General features: G+C 35.0%; 1 protein-coding gene across 2 annotated transcripts; it reads left to right on the top strand.

The window, feature by feature from the left end:
- Positions 1–1,098: 1,098 nt before the first annotated feature.
- LOC123816519 (interferon-induced protein 44-like) lies at positions 1,099–15,651 on the top strand. Of its 2 annotated transcripts, XM_045835531.1 has the most exons (10): positions 1,099–1,203; positions 1,433–1,529; positions 1,788–1,899; positions 4,932–4,968; positions 6,373–6,568; positions 6,719–6,865; positions 11,394–11,565; positions 12,695–12,795; positions 14,305–14,479; positions 15,355–15,651. In XM_045835531.1, the coding sequence occupies exons 2-10, from the start codon at positions 1,443–1,445 to the stop codon at positions 15,396–15,398; spliced, it is 1,071 nt and encodes a 356-aa protein (XP_045691487.1). In that variant the 5' UTR covers positions 1,099–1,203; positions 1,433–1,442; the 3' UTR covers positions 15,399–15,651. The 2 variants fall into 2 exon arrangements, with proteins under 2 accessions (XP_045691487.1, XP_045691486.1); XM_045835530.1 differs by having other exon boundaries at positions 1,433–1,899.
- The last annotated feature ends 872 nt before the right edge of the window (positions 15,652–16,523 follow it).

The following is a 16,523-nucleotide window of genomic DNA, read 5'->3' as shown; positions in this document are numbered from 1 at the left end:
CCTGGTTCTTCCTGATGGATGACTTTGCCTGTCCAAGTCACTCCAGGCTGGGTCTGGGAATTCCCTGCTCCAGGAGGGGAGGGACCTGCTAGGCTGCTATCTCTGACCAGGCTTTCCGTGGATGCTGGTCTGGTGGCTATAGGCACTGCAGCAGCCAGGCTGCCCGCACCATACCTGGGAATTTTCTCTGTCCACCTATAAAATCTCCTTACTGCTCATTTTGAAGAATCCTCTGTGCTCTTTGGCTTCCAAATGTCATATAAGCTAAGATTCCATTGACTCTTCACTTTGTTTTTCAGAGATCAGCTAAGAGTCTGAGTTGGGCTCAAGAGCAAGTAGACTTGGCTCCCACCTACTTGGCCACCATCTTTTAGAGTTGCTGTTGATTTTTTAATAGACTAAAAACTTAAATGTTTTCTGGGCTAGGCAGGGAATATAAATTTGTCAGAACCAGGAATGGGGGATTTATGAAGACATGGTAACTGAAGGGTGGATGCCCATGATATAAAACATTCAAATTTAAAATTAAAAAAAGAAAAGGAAAGAAATTGTGTTGCTCCTACAAAACAAATCTGCAGGTTTTATTTAGCCTTTAGGACACAAGTTTCAACCCTCAACAATGTGAAGTTAGAGAATGGGGTTTTAGTTAGAGATCGACATGATTTAATTTACATTTTACAAAGTTGATTCTGGCTTTCTAAGGAGAATGGACTGAATGGAGACGGTGTAAAGATTAAAACAAAGGAACCCATGAGGAGGCTATTACACAATTTACATAGGAAATATGTTGGTTTAGAATAAATTAATAGCAGAGATCAAGAGAAGTGGGTAATTTGAGACCTGTTCTAGAGATAGAAGACAGTACCTTTTTGTAGGTCTATACACAAAAAATTGATTGGAATTTCTTAAAAGTCTTTAAAAATTCACTTAAAAATATGGTGAGATTTTAGTTTTTTTCCATTTGACTTTGATTCTTTAAATCACCCAATACTGTTTTTATATGAACTGATTATCTAAAATGAGCAGGATTCTTTTATGTTAACTCTTAGAGGGAAGCTGGCACACTGCCGACTGGGCTGGGCTGCCCTGACTTTCAGTTTCCTTTTCCCTGAGTCTGGAGCCTGGCTCTCACCTCCTCCTGGCCTCGCCATCCAGCCAGAGCAGCTGCTCTCAGCTTCAGCCCTTGCACAGGTCCTACAACAGGTAAGAGACCTGCTCCTTTCCACTTTATGTAGCTGCTTGTAAACAATAGTCTTAAAAAATCTTTAAAAAACAATAATTTAGAATGTTTTTCTTGCTATCTGTTCACCTTCTGTTTACACATTTCATGTGGAATGTAGACTAAATAAGAGGCATAAATACAAGATTTGTGTGGTTATACATATTATCTGTTTTTCAGTATTTATAGAAAATATATTTCATTTTCCACTAGGTTGAGAAATATGGCAGTGACAACTCGTTTGACGTGGATGCAAGAAAAGAAGTTGCAAAATTGCTTGGGAGGAAAGCAGTTTAGCCTTCTCTTTAAGGCTAGTGTCCATGAATCCAGCTCTGAGGATTTGCTTCGCAGATGTTGCAATCAAGGACCTACTATAACAGTGATTTATAGTGATGATCGTGTTATTGTGGCATATATGTCACAGGGTTATGATGAACAAAATAAGTTCACCATCCTTTTTAACCTTGAAGGGACTAAAATTTTAAAATGTAAAATAGAACCAGTTTCACCATTGAAAGTTTTTAATTCCCGGTCTAACCTTTATAACTGTAAAAATTTGGATTTCCAGATAGATCTAAAAGAAAGAAAGGTGACCATGAGTTTAAATACAATTGAAAAATTAACACTACCTCAATGTGAGATAGTTTCCTTTCAAGAATGTGAAGTGTTTCGATGTGAAGGTAGGTGTATCTAGATAATCCCATATAAAGTTCTCTCCTGCATGTTTGGAGGGTTCGAGTTGACCCCTCTCTTTAATGAAAATGACATTTTCATTAGTTCTAATTTCCAGGTGACTCAGACTGAAGCCTGGCGACAAATTGTTAGCTAAGACACAACCCTGGTCAAAAGTAGCATATACAAAGTTTTTTGGAGTGTATTTGTGTGGGAGAGGAGTTGAGGAGGAGGAGGAAAGGCAGAAAAAGAGTGAGAAGCAAATGTAAAGATTGTGAGATTCTGTTGAAAAGAAACCAGAGGTTGAACTTCTCTTGATTGCTACTGGATCCTTTCTGATGCAGTTTACTATTATATCAAAAGACAAAAGTCATATATTTGTTTTTCTATTTAAGGACATTTAAATTCTTTTCAATATTTGCTGTTGTAATCAATGTTCCTATAATATATTTATGCATATAACTATGGACAAAAATACTTCTTTAGGGCAACTTCCTGGAATTGGAATTGCTGTTTCAGAGTTGTGTACCTTTACATTTTGATAGACACCTTTCAAAAACTTCAGTTGTCTATATTATCCCCAAGAATGTTATATTTCCCTGTATCCTTGCTAATCTTTGTACATGCATATTTCCCTGTATCTTTGCTAATCTTTGATATTATAAAATTCCAGAAAATTTTCCAATATGGTGGTGAAAAGGCAGTATTTCTCCTTCCCTCCCTCCCTCTTTCTCTCTTACATCTGATCACTAACAATTCTAAGTGTATTGGCAATTTTTATTTTTTCTATTAAATATTTGTTTATACCTATTCATTTAAGTGAAGGGCTGCTGGGAATAATATTCCCTGAGTATGGGAATAATATTCCCCGAGTATTTGTATGTTCCAAAGCAAATATCTGTGGTCTTTTTACTTGAATGTTTTTATTAGATTGCATCATTCTAGGGTCACATTTTATTTTAGAAATATTGTAATTTTTCCACAGCATTGATGTTGCTGTGGAAAACCTAAGGCCAGATTTATTAATCTGTAAAGATATTAGACTGGGTCACTTTTCTTTCATTCCCCCAGAGTGTTACTTAGTAAAGTGAGTGAATGTGTTACAGGTTAGTCCCTACCTCTCTAGTGATTCAGCCATATTATTGTATGTAGTAGTACTTTGTTCTTTTTCATTTTCATATAGTATTCTATTATAATGATTCCATCATGATTTTTTTAAAAATAAAATCACTCTTGATAGACCTTTGGATTTTTCAGTTTGGGGCTATTACAAATAATATTTCTATAAACTTCTTGTACATGTCCTTTGGTTTACATATACACATATTTTTCAAAGAATATAAACATAAATTGCTGGATCAAAGGGCTTGTGAATGTTCAGCTTCAGTAGATAATGACTAAGTTTTCCAATGTAGTTGTACCAATTTCCCCTATCATATGCACTGCTTGTGATAGGAGAAATTGGTTTTTGTAACTCTAAATCTTCTCCAATACAATGTATTATTGGTTTTACAATAGGGAGCCAATCTGATATGTGAGTGGTAGTATGACATTTTGTGAATTTGTCTTTCTTTGATTGAACTAGTTAGCACTTTATGTATTTACATTTTAAACTAATCAATCTCTGTATTAATACATCCTTTTTAATTTATAAAACTGGTATTTGTTTTTTGTTAATTCCTTCTTTTTATATTTTAAGATTAGTTTATTATTTTCTCTTTCTTTTTTAAATTTTATGTTAATTGTTGTTTAAGTACAGTTTTCTGTCTTTTATTCCCATCCCAGTCCACCCACCCATCCCTCCCTATTTTCTCTTTCTATTTTCAAGATTTTCCTTCTTTCTTGTTATTAATGTAATATGCTTTTACCATAAAGTTGATATAAAAGGGTTTATATTTTTAGATATAATTGCATATAATTTTTACATATAATTTCATTTTTCATTGCATATGTAAAATTTCCAAAAGATTTCTTTTATGTTTGTTTTGTCTACATCCATTCTTTTCCAGTTTTATTATATTCTGGTCATTGAATGCAGTCTTCACTATTTCTACTTCTGGTAATTTAAAGAGGTTTTCTTTTTTTTTAAAGATTTTATTTATTTACTTTCTAGAGAGGGAAGGGAGGGAGATAGAGAGAGAAAAACATCAATGTGCGGTTGCTGGGGGTCATGGCCTGCAACCCAGGCATGTACCCTGACTGGGAATTGAACCTGTAACACTTTGGTTCGCAGCTCGTGCTCAATCCACTGAGCTAGGCCAGCCAGGGCTAAGAGGTTTTCTTTGTAACCATACATATAGTTGTATTTGTGAATGTTACACACAATATGCTTCTTTTTTAGAGAATTGCCATCATCATTACACCTAATTCTTTCAACTTTAAATGCACCATAAAATAATCTCCCTTCCTAAGCAACAAAAGAATTTTGGGCCTGAGTCTCATTGGTCCAAATGAAGTCCTCAGCCTAACTCTGAACCACTCACTGTTCTCTGATGGGATAGGCAAGGTCCTACATAATCTTCTGAAGCCAGGAATAAAACCAATTGGATTATGGATTCCAGAACCCCCAATAAAATAATTGACTATAACTTTTGGGAAACCTTTGGTGCTTGTTTCTGTTCCCCCCTCCCATTGTGTGTTCCTGCATATTATCCCTTTCAGACATTGGACTGTAGAGGATAAAAGAGAGCATTCTCAGTTTTCCCTCACCTGTCTGTGCCACTAGGTCTTGCTTCTCTGATTCAGAAAAGCTCTCATCTCTCTTGTTGGAGTGAGCCACACACTACTGCTGAGTAATTATGTGAGAAAAGATCTGCTGACATCACAGCTTTTCACAGCTCACCTTGCTTCTATTCTAGTCTCTTCAAATTAGGTGATGTTAAGGGTATTTGCCATAATCTCTTGTGCTTTTCACTATTGGCACTGTTCTTATAGAAAGGCTATTTTGGTATTTTTTTCCTAGTGAATTCAATGACATTCATTCAGCCAGACAATCATTCAACAACTTATAATCTTTATTATTCTTTGATTATTTTCTCAGATTTATTGGACACAAGGAAGATGAAAGGGCTCAGCGAGTAAGTCAATGTTTTTAATGTTCTATTATTCTGTTCATTATCTTAGACTTATTCTGTACAGATTCTGTTAATAACATTTGTAGCACGGATTATGATAGATAACTTGTGGATCACGAAGAAAAAAATACAACTACATCTGTATTCTCTAAACTATTTGACAATAATAATGTTAAAACAGAAAGAACACTGACCAGAGTGAAGAAATTTCTAATGTTTTTATACACTTGAAGGAAAATAAATATTTGGCTGTATGAAGTTTGTCCAGAAAAAGTCTAGCCATTGTTAATATAACAAGAATGGTTTGTGAGACATCAATTTAACGTGGCAGCCAAGGAGAGTGGACTGGAATGTGCATGTGTGAACAATGACTACTTCACTGTACTAGTCAGTGGGGGTGGTAGATGCCCTTGAGTGAGCATGTGTATTGTATGGTCATCACATTAAAAATGGCTGAGCTAGTAGAGCAATGAATCTGTGTCAGATTTTGCATTAAGCTTGAATATTCCTCCATGGAAATTATTTGAAAGATTTAGAAGGCCACAATTATGGGCAACTGGTGATTGGCAGTTTCACCAGGCAGCACACCTGCTCATGCATCACAGATACATGAGAGTTTTTTGGTGAAACATTAAATCACTCAGATGACTCAGACCCCCTGCAGCCCAGATTTGACATTCCATGGCTTCTGGCTTTCCCCAGAACTAATATCACCTTTGAAAGGGAAGGAATTTCAGACTGTTAATGAGATTCAGGAAAATATGACAGGGCAGCTGATGGCAATTTGGAGAACTGTGTGAGGGTCCCAGGTGCCTACTATGAAGGGGACTGAGGCATCATTATCCTATGCACAATGTTTCTTGTATCTTTTTCAATAAATGTCTCTTGTTTTTCATATTACATAGCTGACTAGATACCTTCTGGGCAGACCTCCCGCATGTCTACATTTTTGCTAAGAATTCTTGCATTTACAGTTTTGACAATTTTAGATACTTGCTGAGGAAGGAGTGTCTGGCAGGTGGGAATACCTATCATGAACTTCAACATGTTGGGAATGGTCTCCTGTAAACTTCAAAAGTCACATATAGATTGTGGTTTTTGAATTTTATTTTTGATAACTTATCTTTATGTTTAACACAGCTGACATTTATTTCTAGGCCTATATAGTCTGGTTGCTTAAATCTGAAAGATTTTATGTCTGATTGGCCTTAGTTAAACTGTAATGTTTGCTTTTCTTTTTTACAATATGATTTGATGTAGGATAGTTTCATGTCTTCATGTTCAAGAAGGCAAGCTGATAATAAAAAAATAAATAATATAAAAGAAAAAAATGAATTCAAGGAAAATTTGTGGTGAAGTCTTATGATGTAACCTCAGTCAACTGTTAAAATTATCTTGTCTAAACAGGCTCAGAGAGAGCTTATTGTCTGCCATAAGAACTTACAAACCATATAGAGACCTGGTTTGCCAAATACGAATTCTGCTCCTGGGTCCAATTGGAGCTGGGAAGTCTAGCTTTTTCAACTCCATAAAGTCTGTTTTCCGAGGCCATGTAACCCACCAAGCTTTGGTGGACTCTAACAGAACTGGGAAATCTGAGCAGGTGAGTCCATTCTAGCTCACTCAGCAGTTGCTTCTTTGTTCAAGTTAAATTTGAAAAGTTTTTTTTTTAAACTTCGTTACATGTAAACTTCATCTCAATTCATATATTTTGCAAAAAAAAATGAACTCAGTTTTTTTTCCTCCTCTGCAGTACAGGACATATTCCATTAAGGATGGGAAGGATGGTAATGTCTTGCCATTTGTTCTGTGTGACTCAATGGGGCTGAGTGAGAAAAAAGGGCTGTGCGTGGATGACATATTCTACATCTTAAAAGGCCACATTCCTGACAGATACCAGGTATAATTTGGCTAATGATTGGGGAATTATAATTGATATTTAAAATGGCGTTTTTTGCCCAATGTTGAGAACCTAAGACTTTAGTGTATCAGCATTTACTTTCTTAAACTATGCTTGTTCAAGATCTTTTGTTTCTTTTTGATATTTTATTTTACAAAGAATTAAAACATCCAAAGGTCTCTCCTGTCATAGCTGTCATAACAACTGAATGTTGTTACACATTCAATTGCTTTTGGCTGTAAAAAAGCCAAAACAGAAATCTAACACATGAACTCACATAGGTAATTTTTCTTATGTAACAGGAAGTCTGGAGACAGGCAGCTTTGGGCCTGTGTGTCAGCTGTCTGATGTTATTAATTTCAAGGGTCCTTCTGACACTCTGCTCTGAGATCCTCAGCATGGTGTGCTATCCATTGAATGTTGTGTCACTCCAAAATTCATATGCTGCAGCCCTACTACACAGTGTAGTGTTATTTGGAGGGGGGTGGTCTTTGGGAGGTGATTGGGTCATGAAGGTGAAGACCTCAAGAATGAAAAGAGTGTCCTTGTCAGAAAAGACACAAGAGAGATGATCTCTCTCTGCCTCATGAGAACACAGCAAGAAGGTGGCTGTCTACAAACTAGGAAGGGGGCTCTCACTAGACACCAAATCTGTCAGCACCTTGATCTTGGACTTCTTAATCTCCAGAACTATGAAAAATAAGTGTTTGTTGTATAACCCATGCAATGTCATAATTTTTTATAACAGCCAAGGCTGATTAAGACAGGTCACTTTCATCCTCCTGCTCTCAAAATGTTTATGCTGAGTACTGCTAATGTTGCAGGCAAGGGGAGATTAAAGAGAAGAACCAGTCTGTCTTTTTTTTAACTCTCTAATCCTTTTTGTAAGTATTTAGATCTTGAGTCATTCATTAATTTACCTTGTTCTAAATGATTAGTCAGTTTTCATTGAACACCTTTTGCATCTCTTCCCTACCAAATAGAAGTATTAGTTTTATATACTCTAGTTTGTCCTATTGACATATTTATAAATTTCTTTATTATATTCATTAACATATTGCTTTATTATTTTAATTATAATAACAATCAATATTATCTTGATAGCTCACTGGACAAATAATAATCAGTATTTCTAACATTTGTTTTTCTTGACTATATTCATACATATACTTTCCAAGTCAGCTTGTTTGTAGCTTATTTAATTGTTTGTGTTTTATTTGTTGGTGCTTTGATTGAAATTTTGTTAAAATTTTGTATTGAAGTTTTTTTGCACCTTTACATATCCAGTGTTTCTATCCAGAAACACAGAATATTTTATTTTATATGTAGCATAGAGCTATCTTGTAGAAGTAGTTAGGTTTATTTTTAAGTATTTTTTAACAAAAATCTTTATTATAGAGAACTTTAAACTTATACTAACATGGACAAAGCAATTTAGTGAATTCTTATTTACTCAGTTTCAACAATTACAATGACTTGTAACCAAGCTCACTTCATCCATGTCTACCCACTTTCTCTCTACTATGTTATTTGGAAGCAAATTTAAGAAATTATAACATTTCATCCATAAGTGGGTATATATTTATATATATGTAGGGACATGTATATCTTTTATTAAACATAAGCATAATACTCCTATCACATACAAATTATTTCTTAATTGTTCCTTAATTTATTAAATATCACCCAATGTCCAAATTTCTAATTGCCTTATAAGTAATATGTATCGTTTAAACAATTTTTTAAAAAATGGTTCTAAAAATTTATTCAGCTTCTTTTAACTGCACATTTTTTCTCTATCTCTTTAGATATTTTTTACTTGCAATTTGTTTTTTTAAGAAATGTTTGATTATCCTGTAGACTTCCCCATAGTCTGAAATTTGCTGGTTTTACTACTTAATATAGTCTTTTAAAAAAATAGTTTTCTATGTATCCTGATAATTGATAGATAAATCTAGACACACATTCAGATGCAGGACTACTTCATAGATGCTGTTGTGTTGTTCCATGAAATCCACACAATTTTGGATTTTCTTGCTTTTCTAAAATTGGTTTCATTAATGTTCAATACCTAATCCCTTTATTTATTAGGATGTGAAATAGTGATATTCTATGTCATTCCATCTTCATTTCACATATGAAAGACAAACTTCCTCTCATCTACTATTTGATTACTTAGTGATGCCTTTAATATAGAAAAAGTATAATATATGCTTTATTTTAAAGTTATTTATAAGCTTCTGAAATAATAAGTTGGTTCATTTGCATCTGTCAGTATTAGCTAGTGATTATTTTATTATCATTATGAATGCATGAATTGCACATATTAGATGTATGTTAACGCATGTTGTTTTTTTTCATACTGATGTCAAATGTAACATTTTTGACCAGTGGGAGCTGGTACAGTTTGGATTCTGAAGCTTATTAATGTAAAAATCTGCTATATTCCTTCATTTCTAGTATGATCATGAATCCAAATCATATCTTGTATATTTACAGCCCAGATTTTGAATCAGTCATTTCTCTAAGAAGTATTGGTTTGGGTCATTAGAACTGTTCATTGCTACTTGATTAATTGTTGCTTCTTAATTATTTTTAGTGCACAGCTAAGAAATATATATTTTTATGATAAGATATACTGTAAATTCATGCGTAAACTTTTTTATCCTCACCTGAGTATATGTTTATTGATTTTAGAGAGAGAGAGAAAGGGAGAGAGAGGAAGCGAGAGAGGGAGAGAGGGGTAGAGAGAGAAAGAAACATCGATGTGAGAGAGAAAGATTGATGTGAGGGAAACATTGATCAATTTCCTCCTGTCTACACCCTGACTGGGGATGAAACCCACAGCCTAGGTGTATGCCCTGACTAGGGATTGAACCCACAATTTTTTTGGTGTAGGAGACAGCACTCCAACTAACTGAGCCAGCCAGCCAGGGCCACACAGAAATTTTTCATTGAAACATAGGACTAGATAGTTTTTGCTTCATCTCTGTTATCTTGCATCTGTATCTGCTTTAGCCAAACAGAGAATCTCTAGTCTCAAGGACACCAGAGATGACAAAACATGGCATGACTCATTTGCTTTATCTCACATAATATTCACTGTAATCTCGAACAAAATTACACGATACTATCATGAACAATTTAATAATAATTATATTTAACATCAAAAGAATAAAAAATCATCACAATCAAAATTGGAAATAATTAAAAATTTTTGGCTGATTTTTTATATTGTGTTTAGGACATAGCATGTAGTAGGAGTACATAAATTACTGGGTTTTAAAACCAATCAGAAATAGTTTTATTAGTATAGATATGACCCTCATTGGGTATAAAAATTCACATGTTTAATTCCATTTAACTATTCCTTTTTAAATTTAATTTTGTTTTATATTTATATTTATAATTTAAATGGTTCTAAAGTCAAATATACAAAATAGGGTATATTCAAATAATTGATCTTCTTTCTCTGCCCCTTCAAATACATTTTTCCCCTCTTCTTATAAATATCTAAAAATTTATGATTTATTTCCCTTTCTAACATATTAGAAAATAAAAATTTGTGTTTCTTTTTTTAGAGAAGTGATAGAATACCTTGTGTTATTGATGTAACAGAATTTTGGTGCCGCAAATAGTCCTGAAGTTAATAGCCTTGTACACACATCTGTGGGACAGGTTTCCAGCAGAAGAATTTTTAGTTTAAGAGTAAATGTATCTTATTTTGTACCATTTTCCCCCTTGCATTCTGCCTGATGATATCACATTTCTTTCTTTTTTAAGAAAAGATTTTATTTATGCCCTGGCTGGCATAGCTCAGTGGATTGAGTGCAGGCTGCAAACCAAAGTGTCGCAGGTTTGATTCCCAGTCAGAGTACATGCCTGGGTTGCAGGGTACATGCCTGGGTTGCAGGCCATGACCCCCAGCAACCGCACATTGATGCTTCTCTTTCTCTCTCTCTCTCTCCCTCCCTTCCCCTCTCTAAAAAAAATAAATAAAATCTTAAAAAAAAAGATTTTACTTATTTTTTTTTAGAGAGAGAGGGGAAGGGAGGGAGAAAGAAAGGGAGAGAAACATCAATGTATGAGTGATACGTCAGTTGGTTGCTTCTCACATGCTTTTATCTGGGAACCTTGCCCACAACCCAGTCATGTACCCTGACTGGGAATTGAACTGGCAAGATTTCGGTTTGCAGACCGGCAGTCAATCCACTGAGCCACCCCAGCCAGGGAATCCAGACTTCTTTCTGAATGCTCTCACTTCCACCTTTGCCCATATTGCTGCTTCTATCTAGAACACTCTTCTGTCATATTCTTATTCCCTTATTTAGATTAACTCACCTATATTATTTTTAGCTTCATATTACAAGTCTCTTCTTTGCAGAAGATTTTCCTATGTGAAAGGACTGCTAGCTACTTGTTAGCATCATAATATTAGAGACTTATTTGTTTTGTTTACTGGTTTATTCAACTGCACATTGCCTGGTACATAGTATATGCTTACAAATATTTGCTCAATTAATTTCAGTTTAATTTCATGAAACCAATCACACCAGGTTGTGGTAACTACATCAACTTCCCCATGCTGAAGGACAGAATCCATTGTGCAGCATTTGTGTTTGATGCCAACTCTATTGAACACCTCTCTGTTGAGATGGTAGCAAAGATCAAAAGAGCTCGAAGGGAGATGATAAAGTGTGGTGAGTCTCATTCCACTTTACTTCTAAGGGTAATTGATTAGACTATATTGTAGAATTTTTTTAAACAGGATGAATAACTTAAGAAAGTGTGTATTTGAATCTTACCTTCCCCATCAGTATGTTTCATTCAAATCAAGCACTCAATAGCTGCATATATTTGGGCAAATAATTTAAAATTTCTATACCTCAGTTTATTAATCTATAAAGTACAAATAATAATGGCATGTGCCTCAGGGATTTTTTTGTAAGGATTAAACAAGTGAGTAAATATGAAGAGTTTAGCACAATCCTCACCACCTGCTGCCACTGCATCTTAGCATGCTTGTGTTTACCAGCAGTCCTAGGCTTCTCCTTGGGCCTTTAAAGATTAGAAAGAGGACAGGAACATTTTAGAAAAGGGGCAGGAAAAATGTTTGGTAAAGACAGGTAGCAGAAATGTTTTGGAGAAGGTAAATAGGATTAGGGAATTAAGATGCCCCACACTATTCTGTTTGGGAAAGAACCAGTTTACCACAACTTTGATAAACTTAGAAGTGGGGCGTGATTGACTAACTTGCTCATTGAAATTTAAAAGCTTGTAAGGGTTGTGCAGGGAGGTTCCTACTAATGTTGTGACATAAGAACAGTTTATTTGTAGTATTTTGACATACTCTGTTTCCTTCAGGTTTCTTCATCTTGTTATTGGAGCCCTTTGGTCTTTTCTCTAGTCGCCATAAAAACACAACTGTTAATAGTATGTAAAATTAATCGGCTATGGGATTGTGCACCAGAAATCTTTACAATTTTGTTAACTAGTGTCAGCCTAATATATTCAATAAAAAGGAAAAAAGAGAAAATCAATCAGTGATATTGTAGTGTAAATTTTAGTTACCTGTTCCAAAAGGTGGTTTCATTTGAAGCCTGATTTCTTACCATGGGAGGCAATGAAGGGAACTTCCCATAGCAGAAAAATTTCAGCTACTGATGAGTAGTTTAGGTTTTTTTTTTTTTTTTTTTGCTGGAGGAAGACCTTCCTGAATTTCTGAAATTGTTTCATAGATAGTCTATTGCATAATTGATAACCAATTATCTGAAAAAGAAACTGATGCTGCCTATGTTAATAAAAACAATATAAATCTGTTTGGCACAGGTGTAGTATATTTGGTTTTGCTTACTTGTGTGGATAGCATGGATCTGATTGTGAGAGGAGACCTTATAGACATATACAGATGTATGCCTGTGAAGCTCAAGGTAATGAATGATGTCTTTTGTAAACACATTTCTGGTATGTCAGCATAATCACATGCTATTGCTGTATATAAAAATAAAAAATAATACTATGGAGTTTAAGAATATTTGAAACAATTGTTTGGAAAATTCAGACTCATTTCCTAAGTTTTAAATATGAAATATTTATTTATCTTTACATTGACACAGATAATTCCATTTACTACAATTTAATTCAATTAAAAAATATTTGTTGGTTACCTTTAATGATTGAGCCAGTGTGATAATCTCTAATCAGATACACAGGTAATTAAAATAATTTCCCTGTACTAAAATTCTTACAACTTTATAAGTGGAAATGAGGACATAGGGGAACTAGATGAGAACAAGTTGGTAAAAGAATATGGTATGATTAAGTATAATAAATATCATTAAATGATTAAAAATAAAATGCTTTGAAGTTCTAGAGGAGGAAAATACCATGCTAAAGGGCATGAGGGAAGATTTCAATACTAGAGTGGCATGGGAAATAACTTTTAAGGCTGAGGAGTATTTCGGGAAGTGAAGAGACACAAAAGGGGAAAAACTCACTCCATGGAGACAGCATAAGTGAATACACCAATGCAGGCAAAAGCAGCATTTCAGGATGCATGGAGCGCTTCAGTTTTTTGTTTTTGATTTGCATGAGGTGATTTTACTTAATCAGGTGCATTATGGGTAATCATAGCAACCATTTGAAAGAGTAGTGATGTGACCAAATTCAGCTTCACAAAAATTGATCTGGCACCTCTGTGCAGAATAAATTAGAGTGAAAGGTATATGGAGGTGGGAACAGGTTGAGAGAATGTAATGATAGCTGGTATTTGTTGAGCTCTGAATATGTGATCAATTTTCTTATTCAATACTTGCAACAACCTTATGAATTGAGAACTGTTATTAGATGAGAAAAGCACACACAGTAAAGCATGTGTCAATGTTTATTGACAGTGCTAAGAAGTGACAGAGCCCTGTATTTATCCTGGGCATTCTGGTTGCACAGATAAACTGGCACAAGCAAGAATCAAACACCAGCACTCTGCACCAGAAACTAATATAAACCAATACTGAGTGTCAGTTGTAACTGAAAAATTAAAAAAAGAATTGAACATCAGCATTAAATGTAGCACAATTGACTTATCCTAAGAACAACTTTTAAAAGGAAATGGAAGGAAATTATGGACTTTAATGTAAGGATATTAAAAATGCTTCAATTTCCAAGTAGTTTATATAGAACTGTTATAGTTACCTTCCCTTTTAATACATACTGAATTTGTTATGTGTTTCTAAATGAAAACACATAGCAGTGCTGTGAGACATGACTTGTGAAGTTCTTTTTAAAAAGGCCCTTAGGGGCCAGATCTCTATATCCATTTTCTGGAACAGGAAAAATATTGCCAAATGCCTACCTTTGTTATCACTTTCTTAATTTATATTAACATTAAATAGCATTTTTCACTGTTTTGATATTTCTGGGTTTTCATTTCTGTATCACAGATAGAGAAAGTCCACAAAAACCTTGGATTTGCTATTTCTGACATCTTGGTGGTCAGTAATTACACCTCAGAGTGGGATCTGGATCCTATAAAGGATGTCCTGAACCTCTCTGCACTGAGACAGATGCTGCTGGCTGCAGATGACTTCTTAGAGGATTTGCCTCTTGGGGAAACAGGTAGATGTGTTTGGTTGTATAGACACTTGATGTCAGTTTTGTGGCTACTTCCTGTTCAGATCTACTAAGTAAGTGACAGATCTCTGTGTCTCTGAGTGCTGCAATCCTGAGAGTAATTCTGGCCACTAACCCGTTGGCAGGGTGTGATTTTGCCCCCTCACATTTCCTGATCCCCACCAAGGTTATAAGAATTTGCGCTACTTCTCTTCCCTTTGTCTTGTTTTAAGATGAGATTTTTGAAATGATGTACTTCTATTATTCCCATTGTTTGAACATCCCATGCTGTGTCTTTGTCCTCATCTATCAAAATGTGCTTCTTGGCTTGGGATCCAGAACTGTATTGGATCAGCATTGTTTCTGATAAGATGGGATCTTTGGTTACTTGGCACTTCCTTGAGGCCTTATGCTTCTGCCTTTTTGACTTGATTGTTTTGAAAACTCTTCCTTCTCTGAATCCCTCCCAATACAGTGTGGCTGGTGCTAGGTATGTGCCTTTCATATGTGTGCCTCAGATTTTAGCATTGTGTGTATTCTCTGTTACCAACCTGAGTACAAAACACACTGTGCTGCTCCAATCAAAGATCGGACAGGAATTTCGGTTTATACTCAAATCTCATTTTAGTTCCTGGAAAATCAGATTAAAATATCACATCCTCTCTAGTTCTTTTACTTAAAAACTACCGGGAAACTCAAACTGCTAACTTCACTCATCCTGACTGAGCTATCTTGGTTCTTCCACTTCTTCTCTCTTCATGGTGCATGAACTCCCAAAGTCAGGATTGGCTTAGACCCCCCAGGAGCCCAATGTTCTTTCTTCCTGCTGTTTGCTTTTCCTTAAATAATCACTTAAGAATGTTTTGTTTTTCTTTTCTCAGCTATCGAAGAAAGGCAGTTAACAAGTGTACAAAAGAAAAATTAAATATGAGAACACTTCACATTAATCATTTTTATCTCATCAGAGGAGAGTAAAAATTGAGAAGTGAGAAAACACAGGAAAAAGAGAAGTGGATGAAACCAAAGGGGTGTATTTTACTTATGGCTGGGATGAAGATGCATAAAACAATTTAATAAGTATAAATAACTTGGGACAGCATGATTTAAAGATTGTAAAAAAATCATAATGTTTTTGATATATGTTCTATACCTATGAAAAGTTAAAGTTTCTTCTTATATACCTGGCTCTACTTTGTGTGTGTGTGTGTGTAATTTTGGAAAAAGTTTATTGTAATATGACTTGTCAGCATTTTTTGAGTTTTACCCATGTCACCCTAATTTTTTCTTCTCTTTTTATTTCTAAAGTACTTGATTTTGTTTTCTTTTGGTCCCCAATTAATGTTTTATTTTTCAACCTATGGCCATTTTTTTGTTTAATATCTTAACCCCTCTTGCAGGATGTGGCTATTAATATTAATGAGTTCTGTAAGACTTAAATGGAAAGAAGTTATAGTTTGATTGCTTTGTCAATTATAACTATTTCAGTTACACATAACAAAACCCAACCTGAATTACATGAATAAAACTTAAAAAGAAAAGTAATCAAACCACAGATAAGGCTGGGAATAAATTGAACTGGCCTCAGAGATGGCTGGACCCAGGGATTCAAAAGCTATTATCTGTAAAAATTAAAGAGCTAAGAATATTCAAGGAGCAACTGAGTTTATTTGAGAATAATTGAGGATATGCAAACTATGGCAAACCATAGGCAAGTCTGAGGAGACAAAAGAGAAGTTAGCTTTTACTGGTTTTAGGAAAACATTGGGGAGACATTGTGCTGGTCTCTTATTGCTGACTGGCAGTGGGTCGACTGTGGTTGCTGGAGAAAGAGGAGGCAGCTGGTCATTATGGAGGCAAACAGTGAGGGGACCATCCTTCTTCCTCTTGATCGTGTAAACTTCAGGTGCTGATTACATAAATGACAGGGGGTACATGCCTGAGAGCTCTTCCTTCATGGCTTCCTAATCCATGTTGAATGAAGGTTCCTGTAGTTTCACATTCCATCCCTTTTGATCAAGAGGGAACTTTGAAGCATTTTCCACTCAGAGTT

Source organism: Phyllostomus hastatus, unplaced genomic scaffold, assembly GCF_019186645.2.
Source record: "Phyllostomus hastatus isolate PE091 unplaced genomic scaffold, TTU_PhHast_1.1 phas_contig_209, whole genome shotgun sequence".
NCBI lineage: Eukaryota > Metazoa > Chordata > Mammalia > Chiroptera > Phyllostomidae > Phyllostomus > Phyllostomus hastatus.
Note: the sequence above shows the minus strand (reverse complement) of the source record. Positions and strands in the feature narration are given on the sequence as shown.

Bases quoted from the DNA above. Each gene is read 5' to 3' on its own strand.
- LOC123816519 (XM_045835530.1), top strand. From the start codon at position 1,443: ATGGCAGTGACAACTCGTTTGACGTGGATGCAAGAAAAGAAGTTGCAA. The intron at 6,569-6,718 runs GTGAGTCCATTC...CCTCCTCTGCAG, and splicing joins GAACTGGGAAATCTGAGCAG to TACAGGACATATTCCATTAA. The intron at 14,480-15,354 runs GTAGATGTGTTT...TTCTTTTCTCAG, and splicing joins TTTGCCTCTTGGGGAAACAG to CTATCGAAGAAAGGCAGTTA.